This window comes from Aphis gossypii, chromosome 1, assembly GCF_020184175.1.
Source record: "Aphis gossypii isolate Hap1 chromosome 1, ASM2018417v2, whole genome shotgun sequence".
NCBI lineage: Eukaryota > Metazoa > Arthropoda > Insecta > Hemiptera > Aphididae > Aphis > Aphis gossypii.
This window is the reverse complement of record NC_065530.1, coordinates 41,652,717-41,666,787: the sequence shown is the minus strand read 5'-3', so window position 1 is coordinate 41,666,787 and position 14,071 is coordinate 41,652,717. Positions and strand designations below refer to the sequence as shown.

Below are 14,071 nucleotides of genomic sequence, written 5' to 3'. Positions count from 1 at the left end.
TTTTTAATCAAGAACAATAACAATAATATCGAAATAATAAGAGATATCGTCAAGCTATTATTTAATTATAACATTATCATTGTTGTTATTCGTACGTCCGGCCAATGGCGGCTGCGCACGGATTAAATACAAGCGGTTAATAGTTAAATTTTCTAAAAAATATAACGAAAAAAAAATTAATACATTTGGAATGATAGTTATATAAACAATAAAATAATATGCAATGTACATTTTAAGATAAACAAAGTAATCAAACAAACATGCTCAACCCCATATTATACTTTATTGATGACTTTCTTAAATTTTAAATTGAAAAATTAATTATGCTAATAATTCTAATTTGTATACCACTTATGTATTCGTAGTTTCCATTGGTGTTTAAATTGATTTTTTTTTTTCAAACGTAAATAGCACGTAAGTACATAAATCATTAAACAGATGAGTTTTTCGAAAATATTGATGAATCTTAATCGAAATTCGAACGAGTAGTTTCTGAGTTATTACATTTTATGTACCTATTAAAAGATAACAGTCCTTAATAATGGTCCTACATAAAATATAAGATTTATTACGTAATATTTATTCTTGTATTTAATATACTTGGAAAATATCAGCAAATTTTAGTAAATATAAAATAAATATTAATTTAGTACCATAATTCTAAAATCTTCATTGTCTTTATTTGTCAAAACTACTGTTTTAATATCTTTATACCCAAAGTTTAATAACTCAAAATCTAATTATCGTCGTTTTCAAAAAATATCGTATATTCTCAACAATTTTCAGTTAATAATAGTGTTTATCATTTGAAATAAAATAAGTTTGTATCGCCACATATCACTCTGTAAATTGCATACAATATGTAAGTATTCAAAAATATAATGTTAAAGTAAACTTAAAAATTCGACATCATCAGTGACTATAAATATAATAATTATGTAAGGAAAAAATGGGGTGAACATACTTGGTAAATCACTCTGTGTATATATATTTATGATTTAAATATCCTAATCAAAATAATAATAATAATAATAATACACGATATTAGACCCTAGGCTACTATAGCTTTTTGAACATAATATATACGGACCTACGTATAATAGTTATAATATAATATACATTTATTATATGTACAATTGCGTTGTTCGACCGCATTGTACGTTGTCATTACATTTGTTGGCGTGCTTGGCTTTACAGGTACGCATGAACGTTAAAAATAATAATAGTAAGAAAAAAAAATAATAATCATAATAATAATAATATAATGACAATATAATATATAAACCATAACCATAACCATAACTTCATAAATTATATAAGCATAGTGTGATTATTTTTACAAATAGAAGTTAATATCTTTTTATAAAATTCCCAGACTAGATTGAATTGAATAAATAGTGTTTTATGACGCTAGGGCGTAATAGGAAATAATCCATTTATAGAAACATGAAAAATGGTTAAATCTTTCGGAACACGCATATGCTGTTAAACCTATTTTAAACTTCATGATATAGGTATTATAATTTCAAGTCACTTTTGATTTAACAGAAATGGCTTGAAATGGATTGAATGAAAGTAATTTAAAATTTAATTATTAAAAACGTTTTTTGTGCTATTTTAATTTATTAAAATGTTTTTAAAAAAATAGACTTACTTAAATATTTTTTTCCAATAGTAGATACCTATTGATATTTATAATGTTATATGTATAATTTCGCGTGCTCATTCTGGGATTATTTTAAAATAAAGGTTTTCTTGAGTGTATACAATTAACCTATCGTTTGGCAAAAAAATATAAATCCAACCGAAAAATTTAGTTAACTGGAAAAAATGATCACACTGCATATTTTTATATAACAATAGAAAGTAATAATAAATACAAAAATATGGAATATATAATATATATTGTCATTGTGCATATATAATGTTGTTAAAACAATCGGCTACAAGGTGTAGTTCAAAATGGCATCCGCCTGTGGCTTCTGAGGGTGTTTTTAAATTAAAAGCGAATAAATATATTATTTTCGCGGGTTTCTATATATATGTACCTACATATATATAATGACAAATGCCTAATTAATTACGCCGGGGACTTATCGCAAATACTGAGCAAGAAAATAGTATGTATAGGAATTTTGTATATACATAAAAAAAAATAATAATAATAACAATAAATTAAAATAATAATAAAAAAAAATATATATAATATAGTAAATTAAAAAAATGATTAAACCGTTCATTCTACGGTACCTGCTTGGTCTTAAAGCCAACATACCTTCTGGCAGATCTGGGTTGGTACATATTTAAAACAAATAATAACTTCTGTTAATTTATTGCAGACACTGGAAAATCGTTGCGTATCATATTGTAATATAATGCAACGATAATGATACAAAAAATAATACATAATATTATAATATTATTATATAGATACAACACGTAACACACACATATATAACACATTTAACAGCGTATGATATTTAAATTTATTTTCCATTAAATGTAACATACAATATTGCATGCATGGATATTATTCTAGTATTTATTATTCTTTTCGATGTGCAGGACGCAGGTATGTTATGATTAATAAATAATAAAATATTTTTATATAAATGGTAGACGGCGAGGAATCCGACGAAAATTTAGCAAGCATTCACGTATAATATTATACCCACTACATACCGGTGGCATAGGTATTTTGGATTTTCGAAAAGGTGAATGTGTAGTGAAATATCACTTGATTGCAATAGGTAAATCAGTATACGAAATATTTAATTGTACCTATTATAATATAATATTATCTTGTCATGATAAAAAGTGAAAATAAAATACATGAACTGGTGACCCGTTACGTTATTTACCAACCAAGAACTAAAATTTAAAAATTGCATTATATTTTATAAATCGGCATGCTAATTTATTTTGTAATGTAGCATCCAAGAGTTCACTAAAGAAATGTCGTTTTCAAATATGCCACCAGACCCAACTTGTCCGTTCGTTTTTTTTTTTTTTATGATACAGCTAATTAAATACACATTCAAAATGGTTTAATATATAACACACGTAGATAATAATAATTAATTATTATTAATCGACGATCTGTAATTACAATAATATTGTATTATTCAATGGACGAATAATATTCTTCTCAGAATATTGTAGCTATAGTATTCGATGCTGGTAATGGCCTCGGGGTCATCGTGTAACGAATACGAACGACCGGCGTATACACATAATAATATAATGCATAAAATATAGTACAATAATATACATATAGGTAGATATGCGATATATGTGGTGAATATTGATTTGGGGTGCAATGGAAAAAAAAATTATACGAAACTACGTAGCTGTAGTCTCTGGGAAACATCCCTGTTTATTATAATACGTGTTCATGTACAATAATGTGTATTAATTTTTCGGTGGGAAATATGGGTGGAATGATACCTTAGAGTTACATAAACGATAAGTAACTACACACGATGATTTAATTATCGGTCAAGTGCAATTTTCACGCTCCACGCACAAGTTTTATCTAATCTACATTGGTCAGAAAATATTATGGCGAGGAATAATTTTAACTTAAAATGTCTACGGTCTTAGTAGGTTATAAAAAATGCGATCTGTATCCAGCCATTGATTTATCAACGATGTTTGAGTTACAAACAGCACTCTATTAGAAACCGTCTTGCATAAAAATAATAAAGGTCCTGTTTTTCATCTACACAAAATTGTTTGAAAATTGTTTTTACATTTTGAGTCATGTTTAATATGAATTTTTTTATAAGAAATCATGTATCACGCATGGCTTTGCAAAGGTTGACATATCAATTTTAATCAGGTGGAATGTCTACGAATTTAATTAATACGATGAAAAAGTTATGAACTTTGCGCGTTGAACTTCAATCAAAACGAACTCAGACATTATATTATGTTCCTTGAACTATTCTTAATTTTAAAAATATCTGTCGAAACAAATACATTTACAATACAACTTTAATATCATTAATTAATCCATGATTGCATATGTCATTTGAAATTAATTAAGAGCGATAAAAAAATTTAGGTACGATTAGAAATAAAATTATCAAATTTAATCAATCGGCATCGTTCTCGTGTGTTAAAATATGAATATGTTGAACTCATTGTCATTTTGAATATGGTTTCGTTTGAACTATTTGAGTTGTTCAGAATTTGTTAAACCACAAGTAGAAGGTTATTGGGAGTTCCACTCACTCCTAAGTTAAACACCATGTGCACTTACGCACACTACGTACTACTATATAGTATTTTCGGTGTACTCGTACGAAGAAAGACTTACACTAATGTTTACGGAAAACGTGTATAAATTAAAGTTTAGTATAGGCTTTAATTGTCTGACGGCATAAAATAAACAAAGTGTGAAGGCGGAGACGAAGAAATAGAGGTAGACAAGGTGGTGTGGAGAGACAAGGTCCTGGTACGAGAAAGGCACGAATTTAGTTTGAAATCCTTTTGAACACGCATGCACGCACATAGATTTGTTGTGTAGGTAAAAGGGAAGGCAGAGGTACGTCATTTATGTCTATTCGTTTTCTGGAGGACCATTTGGACGTAATAATTATTACATTCAAAACTGAAACGAGTACCGTACTAGTGAATATTTTAATATTTTTACGATTAAAATCATTGAAAACTCACTAAATGATAGTAGAAAAGTATAAACGCAAGTATAACATTTACATATAATAATAATAAAATTATATAAATATTCATCTCTGTCTATTCAGTGTTGTACGCATTGTGCATACGAATAGTTTTTTTTGTAACTAATATTCCCAAAAAATTCGTATTACTAGGAACATATACAAATTATAAATATAATGCATTTTGTGAAGTTATTAATAAGATATGTTAATAATTTCAAACTGAAATAAAAGTTAAACATTTATTGAATATTTTTTTTATGTTATAATTAATTATTCAAGGAAATAATTTTTAATTTAAAACTTTAAAATTGATATTAAAAACGTATTTAACATATTATGTCGAGTCTTAAACTTCAGAGAAATATATTATAATTATAAATATTACATATTATCATTAATTCTAACATACACCTCTATAGCTTATAAATGCATTCAAAAAGAAACACACACGTACTACATATACATAATATGTACATCAATAAATATGTAAAAAACATAGTTTACAATTAATACAACGAGTTCCTATTCAAAAATATTTAAAATTAAAGTTACAAATATAGAACATTTATCAAAGGATTAACTTCAAATAATAAACTTTAACTCTTTGGATAAGACATTGAATCATGAACATGTCTTATAAATTGTAAGTAATTCAAAAAGAATTTTGTTTAGCATAATAATAGATAATACATATTTTTATGTTCATTACAGCAATGGATAATGTCACTATAGAAACTGATAAAAAGTATAATAAAAAAGCGTCGTATGAATATTTTAGAAAATCCCTAGTTCGAAAAATAAGTTTTTCAAAAGAACACTTACTTTTTAAAATCCAGAAAATATTTAAGTATTTGAAAATACGATTTTCGAGTATGAGTACTTAAGAATTTCAAAATTTAGAATTGTTATGAATCCAATACTGAAGTATATTAAAATGGGGATTGCCAAGCGTACTAGACTTCTGTGCATATAAAATATATTTTATAATAAATTAATGTATGAAGCATTGCAATGTCATGTCTTTTATTCATTCTCAAAACCATACACCAAAGTTCTAGGAATATAATATACCTATCATCACGATAGTGACTAATAACAATGATACGCGCAAAAACTTTATTAAAAATCGATTATTTTTGATTATTGATCTCAATACGCCACACATCAATAATTACATTGTGCAAACACTGGGGTGCTTTTTTTTTTTACTCCGGTTTATGTTAATAAATGTATAGATTACGAATAAATGATAAACGATTGGTGTGAATTTATTTTGAAAAAAACTACGACTAGTAGTATATAATAGCACAGTATACCTACTATACCTATTATGGTATAATATGCATACTATAAATTATCTATATATCGTATGAAAACCGTTTACCCAGTTAATAATATTGCTACTAATGCGATAATTCACATGACTGATTCACGGACGTAGCTCGGTCTTTTGAAACCCCTAAGAAATTAATTAATATTGACACACAAGATGTAGATAACGGTAACCGAATGAAAAGAAAAAAATCGTTTCGACGGTGACGACATTTATTTTTCGTTAGATTTCGGTCTGAGGCGGTAATACCGCTATACGCGAGCGTGACCGGAAGAGGATATCCGTTTCGACAATGGGACGCCGCTCGCATTGTGCCCGGGAAATTAGGTCCGCGGAGTGCGAACGAATAGGGTCACCGGGGTGTGATTTAAGAATCGAATCTTTTCAAAATCGCCTCCTTTTCCTTTTCTTTTTTTTGGCATCGTCACAAAGAGGTCCACTTGACAACAACAGCGACGGTGTTCGTGAACAAAAAAATGTATATATATATAGTATATGTATATATATTATATATGTGTATGTATGACTTTTGCACACACATACGCACGAGCGCTCGCACTGTCCCATAGTTGTCGTCACCGTCGCCGACTAAGTTTGGAAACTTTTCAATTTGGTTAAGTGACTTGTACCGAACCCTTTGGTGAAAACTTCGCTCCGTTATTCCATCACCTGTTTCAGGTCTGCCACCACTTCGACCTCTTTGGGGTGGCAACCCCCAACGACTTCTACCCACTCTCTATTCACCGACTCAACTGACAATGCCGGGAGCTTCCGTGGACATATCGATGTTGAAAATAGTTGCCGAAGCCTACTGCTGTTCGTGAAACCACTCAACGTTTCTATATACATGACACAATATCAAGTGTGTGCTAATGACGAGATAATATTTAATTTAACGAAAATGAGCATTAATACCCGCCAAACACATTATATATCTCATACAAATATATCTGACCTCCTCTGCCAACCCTATGCGTGAAGCCAAAAATAATTTTAATTTTCGTTTTATTGAACACTGTAAATTGTTTTTATTACTATGCAAACGAGGTTTTCAAAAACGAAATAAAATGTTTTTTTTTTTTTTTATTATTAACCGGGACGTTGTAAACACCATTGTCTTACTGGATAATAAAACAGACAAAAGTTAATAGGTATGCGGTGGTTACAGGATGTATTTCGTGTATAATAATATTATTATAATATAATGTTTGTTATGTACGCCATGAACACGCAAATATAAAAAATTAATGTTATTTGTCTTTCGTTTTCCTTATACTATGTTCAAGAATTAAAACGATAAAAACAACTATTAGCCATCATATTATGCGCGTAGTAATAGTTTGTATTTATTTTATTTTATTGGACTATAAGATACGCGTATATACATACATAATATATATAACGTATTTCAAGGTAACATGAATTCCGACGATATACTGCGATAAGATGAAAAATGTTTTTATTTTATATTATGTGATGATGACCTTGTTTCGGGGTTTTGGCAAGATATTAAATTTTCGTTGATTTACGGTTCATCAGTGCAGAAAGTCGGTCCCATTGGGACTTGGTATGAAAATATATTTTTGTGTGGCAGACGTAACAATATTAGTTGTTAACGGAGTAGACGTATACATATATACTATATTTATATAGCGTTTTCAGAAAATTCTCCAAAAGTTTGAGGAATACGAATACAGCTAGTTTATATTATATATATATATATGTATTTGTATACATATATGCTTTTAAAATGGCGGAAAAAAAATAAACCCCACTGGTTTTGAAAATCATTAATGGTATTAACATGTATTTGTGTGTTTTTATTAAACAGAATAACCAAAAGAAATAATTGTAGCAATATTATTCGAATTGAGTGATGAAACTGCGTCTGTCGCTTATTTGATATTAAAGAATAATTATTATTGTTTCCAAGAGCGACGCAACCACACATCGAAAATCCTTTAAATAAATAACTCGTTTGCAATAAATGCTGGAAAAGGGAGAAAGGCCATAGAATAACGTCAAACTGAAATACCCGGATTTACAAAGTTTTTGATCGTATTATATAATAAATTATACATACGAATACGAGTTTATAGCGTACTATGATGATTGAGAGGAATGTACGATGCTTTGTGTTGACATTAACAGATCAGCGATTGTCGTGTAGATCAAACGTAATAAACTCGCAGAAAATTAACGATATAAAATCAGGAAACGCGACTGTGAATCCATACACGGAGAAATAAAACAAAATGTTATTCTATTATATTTAACCGTCAGTTTATTTTCAGTTATGAATATTATTGCGCCTTAATAAAAAATGATTGGTGTTGCGTACTGTTTAAGTACTGTTCAATATGATGTAGGACAATCCAAAGTACTGCGACAGCAGAGTGGATATAGTTACCGTCTACGTATACTCAAAGCCTTACACACACTAATATAATCATTGATTCGTTTCGTTTTGCTGACATATTATCACATCGAACGGCAAATATTTTTCTTTTTCCGGATCATGTACAAAACATAATAATAATAATTATTTATTAAAAATAATTTCTATTTATTCATCGACTGATTTCGATATTTTAATTATTTTTTAAAACTTTAACCTGTAAGTGACTCTTAAAGCATGTTCAAGACTAATTTTCTTAAACAATAAACTTATTCAAATTTTGATTATTGGTACTTTTAAGTATGCTTAATATAATTATCTTATAAGTATACTTATATATTTATATAAAACGATATACTATATTTTTTTTGTCATTAAAAGAAGTGATTTTTATGATTAAAATCATAATAGTCATTAGCCATACCTCTTCTTTTCAAATAAGTGTCCTTTTTAATTTAATTTTTTTTTTAAGGAGATGATGTATTAAAATTGTTGATGTACCTACGTATAAATCGAAGTCTAAACTAATTTTTTTTTAGTAATTTAATTATATTAAGTACTATCATTATGATGATAAAGGGCTGTGGTGACTTCGAAGTAGTAATTATAAAATGCATTAACTAAATATTAATTGTTTTTTTCTACGAATAATACTATTTACGTCTATACGTCAAAATATTCAAAAATTTGTTGATTAACAAAGATATTAACAAAAAAATTAAAAAAATATAATTCTCTTTAGAAAATATGACAAGTTTTCTAAGTTGGCATAAAAAACTTAGTGTTTAAGAATATGTTCTTTGTGTGCACCCACTGCAAAAACTCAAAAATAAAAATTTTAATTAATTTACGATATAAGATTTAAATTAGTATAAGTGAATGTTCATGATTCACGAATCACTCTGTATATAACCAATGTTTGTATAATACCGTCATGAAACCTGAATGAAAATATGAAGATGTGATGGGAACAATTCATTCAAATCTATGTGACGGCTTATATTCATACCTATATGTTGGTAATAACCATTAACTTGCCTAAAAAGTGATAATTTATTAACTCGCATAAATTATTATGAATTGTACGACATGCGTTTCGTTAAAAACAGTAATTGTAAAATCCTGAAAATAAAATTTATATGTGTATCACTATTATTATACAAAACGAGGTATTTTGAATTAGTTGCCATTGCTCTTGGTAGGGAAACACGGTTTGGATGGTCAACAAACGCGTATAAACTGCGTCTGTGCTTTTTGGTCATAATGCACATTTGAATAATAATGCAATTTATTTTTTGTGTTTATGTAAAATAATATGCGTGTATACGTTGTACCTATATACGTTATATTAATCAGCCCGGGTTCAATTTCGCAAGCCAAAAATATAATATGGCATCACAAAACAAACACCACTGCGATCACGGACCACCGACTACGAGAGTTTTATACCGTAAAATGTCGATGCTCGAAAATAAGTTGACTGATTAACATTGTGTCGTTAAAATAACGTACATTTTTTTTTTTTTTTTTGGTTTAAATTAAAATCCGGTTGCAAAGACAGTGGTCGTGGTCGGGTCTATGGTAATCGTGGATACCCGGCATATACTGCACGTTATTATAACATTATTATGATACCAGCTCGTGCCGGTTTTATTGGATCTAAAAATATAACACGTCGGCGTAGACACTCACTGTTCTTTTTGTAGAGCAAGATTTCGAACTGGTCGTTGTAATGGCTTTCCAACACTTCGTCTATTCTGCATATCGTCTCCTTGTCCGTGAGATCGCCATACATGAACGAGCATCGGCATGATTTTTGCATCACCTATATGAGGTAACGGGGAACAAAAAACAAAATCCAACGAGTCGTTAGGTTAGTATTTGAAAGATAAATATCAATTTATCGTTGTAAGTATATACACCGCATGTGAAAAAAATGAAAAATGAAAATCATTTATGATAATTAAATTGTCAACGGTGGGTAAAAGTAAATAGTGGTTATAATATACTCACCTCCGCCCGATTATATCCAGAAATCTTGCAGAACGATTCGTTGCAGTAGACAATCGGAAAGTCGACAATCTGAGCATTGGCCAAAAGGAAACTGCTGTCTGCTGTAATCGAAAAAAAAAGGTATTTTAAAAATTATAAATATCTGAATTGAAAATGTATAATTAAATTACAGAAATTTGTGTTAATTTTTTTCAATAAACATTAGCGCCATTATTAACACATACATGTTATTTTATGTTATTAAAATAAAATACGATAATAGGTTTTAGAAAATTATATAGATTTAAACACTTTTCGTGAAAACTACGGATAAATCTGAAAGTATTTAACAACTACCAATACAAATATATAAATTTATACCGTAATTCGCTTCGTGCAGCGTGTATAACTAGATGGGTATATTTTATGTATTTTTTTCTTGAGAGGTGTACCAAAAAAAAAAAAAAAATATTCAAACCCATTTTAATTTTAGAGGTATTAAAAAAAATAAACTCCTTGAAATTGTATAAATTCTTCTAAAACTACGGCTGAGCACAAAATATAACAGGAATATTAACATGAAAAGTACAAACCGTCTCGGCGAGTATAACTATTATGAATCTGTAATATATAGTTATGACACAAAATTACGTCAAAGTGCGTTGTACATTCAACTTTCTTTGCTCCAAAAACTTTTATTGGGTGTTCACAATATTATGTAAATTTATAATGCGTGCCAAAGAAGTCACAGAAATACTTTATTCTTAGGTAGCGGATGGTGTTTATATTTTAATACAGTGCCCCAAATTATTTTAATTTTTATTTGCAAAAAACCAAAAAAATGCTTTTGTTTTTAAATATAATATAAGTAAGCGACGGATAGATAACATGAAGTTTATTTCTAATATTTATTAATTAATTATAGTCGAATAATCATCAACAAAGATCTTACTCCCTATGTAATATAGAATGAAAATATATAAAAAAAAATCCTCCCCTCCCACAAGTTGGACGTCAAGCTCGAAGTATGACCGTTAATTCATTATGCGTAAATCGTATTACACATTCGTGAAAATATCAAAATACGATGTTAAAATTCTTCGTCATATATATTATTATAACGAGAAACATATTTGAGCGCATTTTAAATGGTATTTTTTTTATATTTAGTTTTGTATAATATTGAATAAATAACTAGTAACTAAACTTTTGATACGCAATATCGGTTTAGAAACGTGAGTTGAACACTCGTATTAAACGAATAAAGTACCAATATGCGTATTTATTTTATGTTAAGGTAATACGTGTATTATGTCATGTAAAATATAAATATTATGTATAGTGTATATTGTATAGAAATATTAATTTATTTAAACATATCATCATATTGTGTTTTGTGTAGAAATTTGAACACTCAACGTAAACACAAAAGTCCAATACATCCCTTATGGTGTATAATATCTCGTGTGATATATGTTTCGTATCAAGTTCATGTGTTTCTACGAAATGCTTCAACGTCAAGAAACACGCAAACAATGTATCACACAATATAAGTGTATCTTTGTTGTGTTATATTTTATTCTCCCAACTATTATAGTCTTATACTATTATGAGGTTAAGGATAATGACCACCCACCACTGAATTATTAATCGAGGTTGAAGCTCTCCATGATTTCGTAATTTCGATCTTTGGGTAGATTTAATACCAACGAATTATGTACATGTTAAACCATCCGTTTATTTGCTGCAACAAGCAGGCTAGGTGTATAGAGATTGCCTATACGAAGCGCCAGCCAACGGATATAACAACTATTAGTAGTTTAAGAGGATCCGTTTTTAAAGAATTAAATATGGGTAATTTTCTAAGTTTGCTCGTGCGTATCATGAGAACGTGTGCCCAGAATTATAGTAGTTTCTACAAGTTACTAATCTGTAGTTACTAAAAATCGTATTTTTTGGTCCAATACATTTATAAAAAAAAAAACATAATACACGAGTTTAGATACTTAAAGTTTAGTAAACGGTCATTCTGTTTATTATATTAGCTGTTAAAAATATCTTGATTTTTAAATTTTTAAATTTAATTTAAGAAATATTATAGCAGATAAAATATTATTTTAAAAACTTTACTTTGCAGGTACGAAGGACAAAAAAAAATGTAACGAAAAACGGTAACCATTGAGTCTCCATAAGACTTTGGATTTTATTTAGAACCAAACTCGTCGACCACAATCACATCGATTAAAAACGTGAAATCATCGAAACGTAATATTATTATAAAATACGATGTCAGACGTTGGAATTCGAAAACGCAGAAGGAAAAATAATACTATAACAATATTCGTTAATGGGGTCACGACCGACTAAAATATATTATTTTAAAGTGAAAAAATAAACTGAGTTTTATAATAATATTCAACTTCAGTGGTGCTCAGATGTAGTGTGTTCGCGTTGGGCCGAGCGTCATGTATATTAATAATTTGATAATCTTTCCGGAGTGGCTTATGAGCGCGTCGTCGAGGAGCATTTGTTTTCATTAGTACAACAATATATATGCGCTTCTCTTGTCGCCGATCGATGGACCGAAAGAACAACAAGGCGGCGTGCGCGAGTGTGTTGGACATACAAATAAACTCGTAATTGGGGTCAACAGTGGAATATTATCTCAACAAACGCCACCCAATAACAGTGTAAGATAATGCCGACACGATACTCGTCCGCGAGTAAGACGGTTTCGGCGAGGGGAAGGGCCGCAAAGGCGACGGACGGTCGGTTTCTCGATGTCGGGCCCATCTCCATTCCCACCCGAACCGCACGTAGAAACCATTGGTCTCGATCGTCAGCGACACGACATGTGGAGTGTGGGGGGGTTGAATTTCGGGTAAAAATCGAAATCGGCGTCTCCGGTCGTCGAGTGCTGTAAGCCCCGCCGTTAACCTTCGCGTTAAACGTTTGTGGCACATCGGGCGAGTCACGACTGTACCGGGATACGAGGCGACCGACTTTCGGCATACCCCGTATACCGGTTGGTGTAGGCGGTGTCGGGGTAGTTAGGGGGGTTGAGCGAGCAATCCGGGTGCGAGACGGATGGCGGTGAACACGGGGATGGAGCGTGTGTACAGTCCGTGACGTCGTATAGAATCCGAATGACGTCACACGGAGGCACGCGCGCGGGTCAATAACCGTCGTCGTGGACCGCCGTTGCCGCCGCCGCTACGCTTCTGTACACCGGTGTGTGCGAGCATTGGCGCTCCTATGTACAAAGGTCACGGCAGTGGCGCGACCCCCGAGAAACGAAACGAAAGAACGGGAAAATTAAAGAGAAAAAAATAATCGCAGAAAAACGTTTTGGACGGAACGAGATAAATAAAAAAATTCCGTCTCCGCGTGCAAAGCACGCGTGAACGGTGCCCGCGAAAGACCCGCATATACATGTATATATATATATATTATATACGCGCGCGAAAAATTCCTGTGCGTGTGCGCGCACTCTACGGAACGGATTAAACGACTTTACGGAAACTCTCTCACCGCCCGGCCGAGTGTTGCCTTCCCCGCCATCGCACCGACCCCCTCCAAGTGTAACGGGTGCTATTGATCTGTGTGAGACTCGCTCGCCCCACCACCACCACCACCATCGACCGTCTACACCCATTCCCC

At 30.8% G+C, this 14,071-nt stretch overlaps 1 protein-coding gene across 8 annotated transcripts in view; it reads right to left on the bottom strand.

The window, feature by feature from the left end:
• The window catches only part of LOC114123373 (potassium voltage-gated channel protein eag), a 190,517-nt gene that overhangs the window by 39,287 nt on the left and 137,159 nt on the right, over nucleotides 1-14,071 (bottom strand). For 5 of the 8 annotated variants that reach the window (XM_027986313.2, XM_050197132.1, XM_027986316.2 and 2 more), the window contains 2 exons: nucleotides 10,433-10,533; nucleotides 10,112-10,244 (listed from right to left, as the gene is read on the bottom strand). In XM_027986313.2, the coding sequence (XP_027842114.2) occupies nucleotides 10,112-10,244; nucleotides 10,433-10,533 (234 nt within the window). Of the gene's footprint in view, nucleotides 1-2,250; nucleotides 2,270-10,111; nucleotides 10,245-10,432; nucleotides 10,534-14,071 lie in introns of those variants that run through there. The other 3 variants (XM_050197131.1, XM_027986317.2, XM_050197135.1) reach the window with 2 other exon arrangements.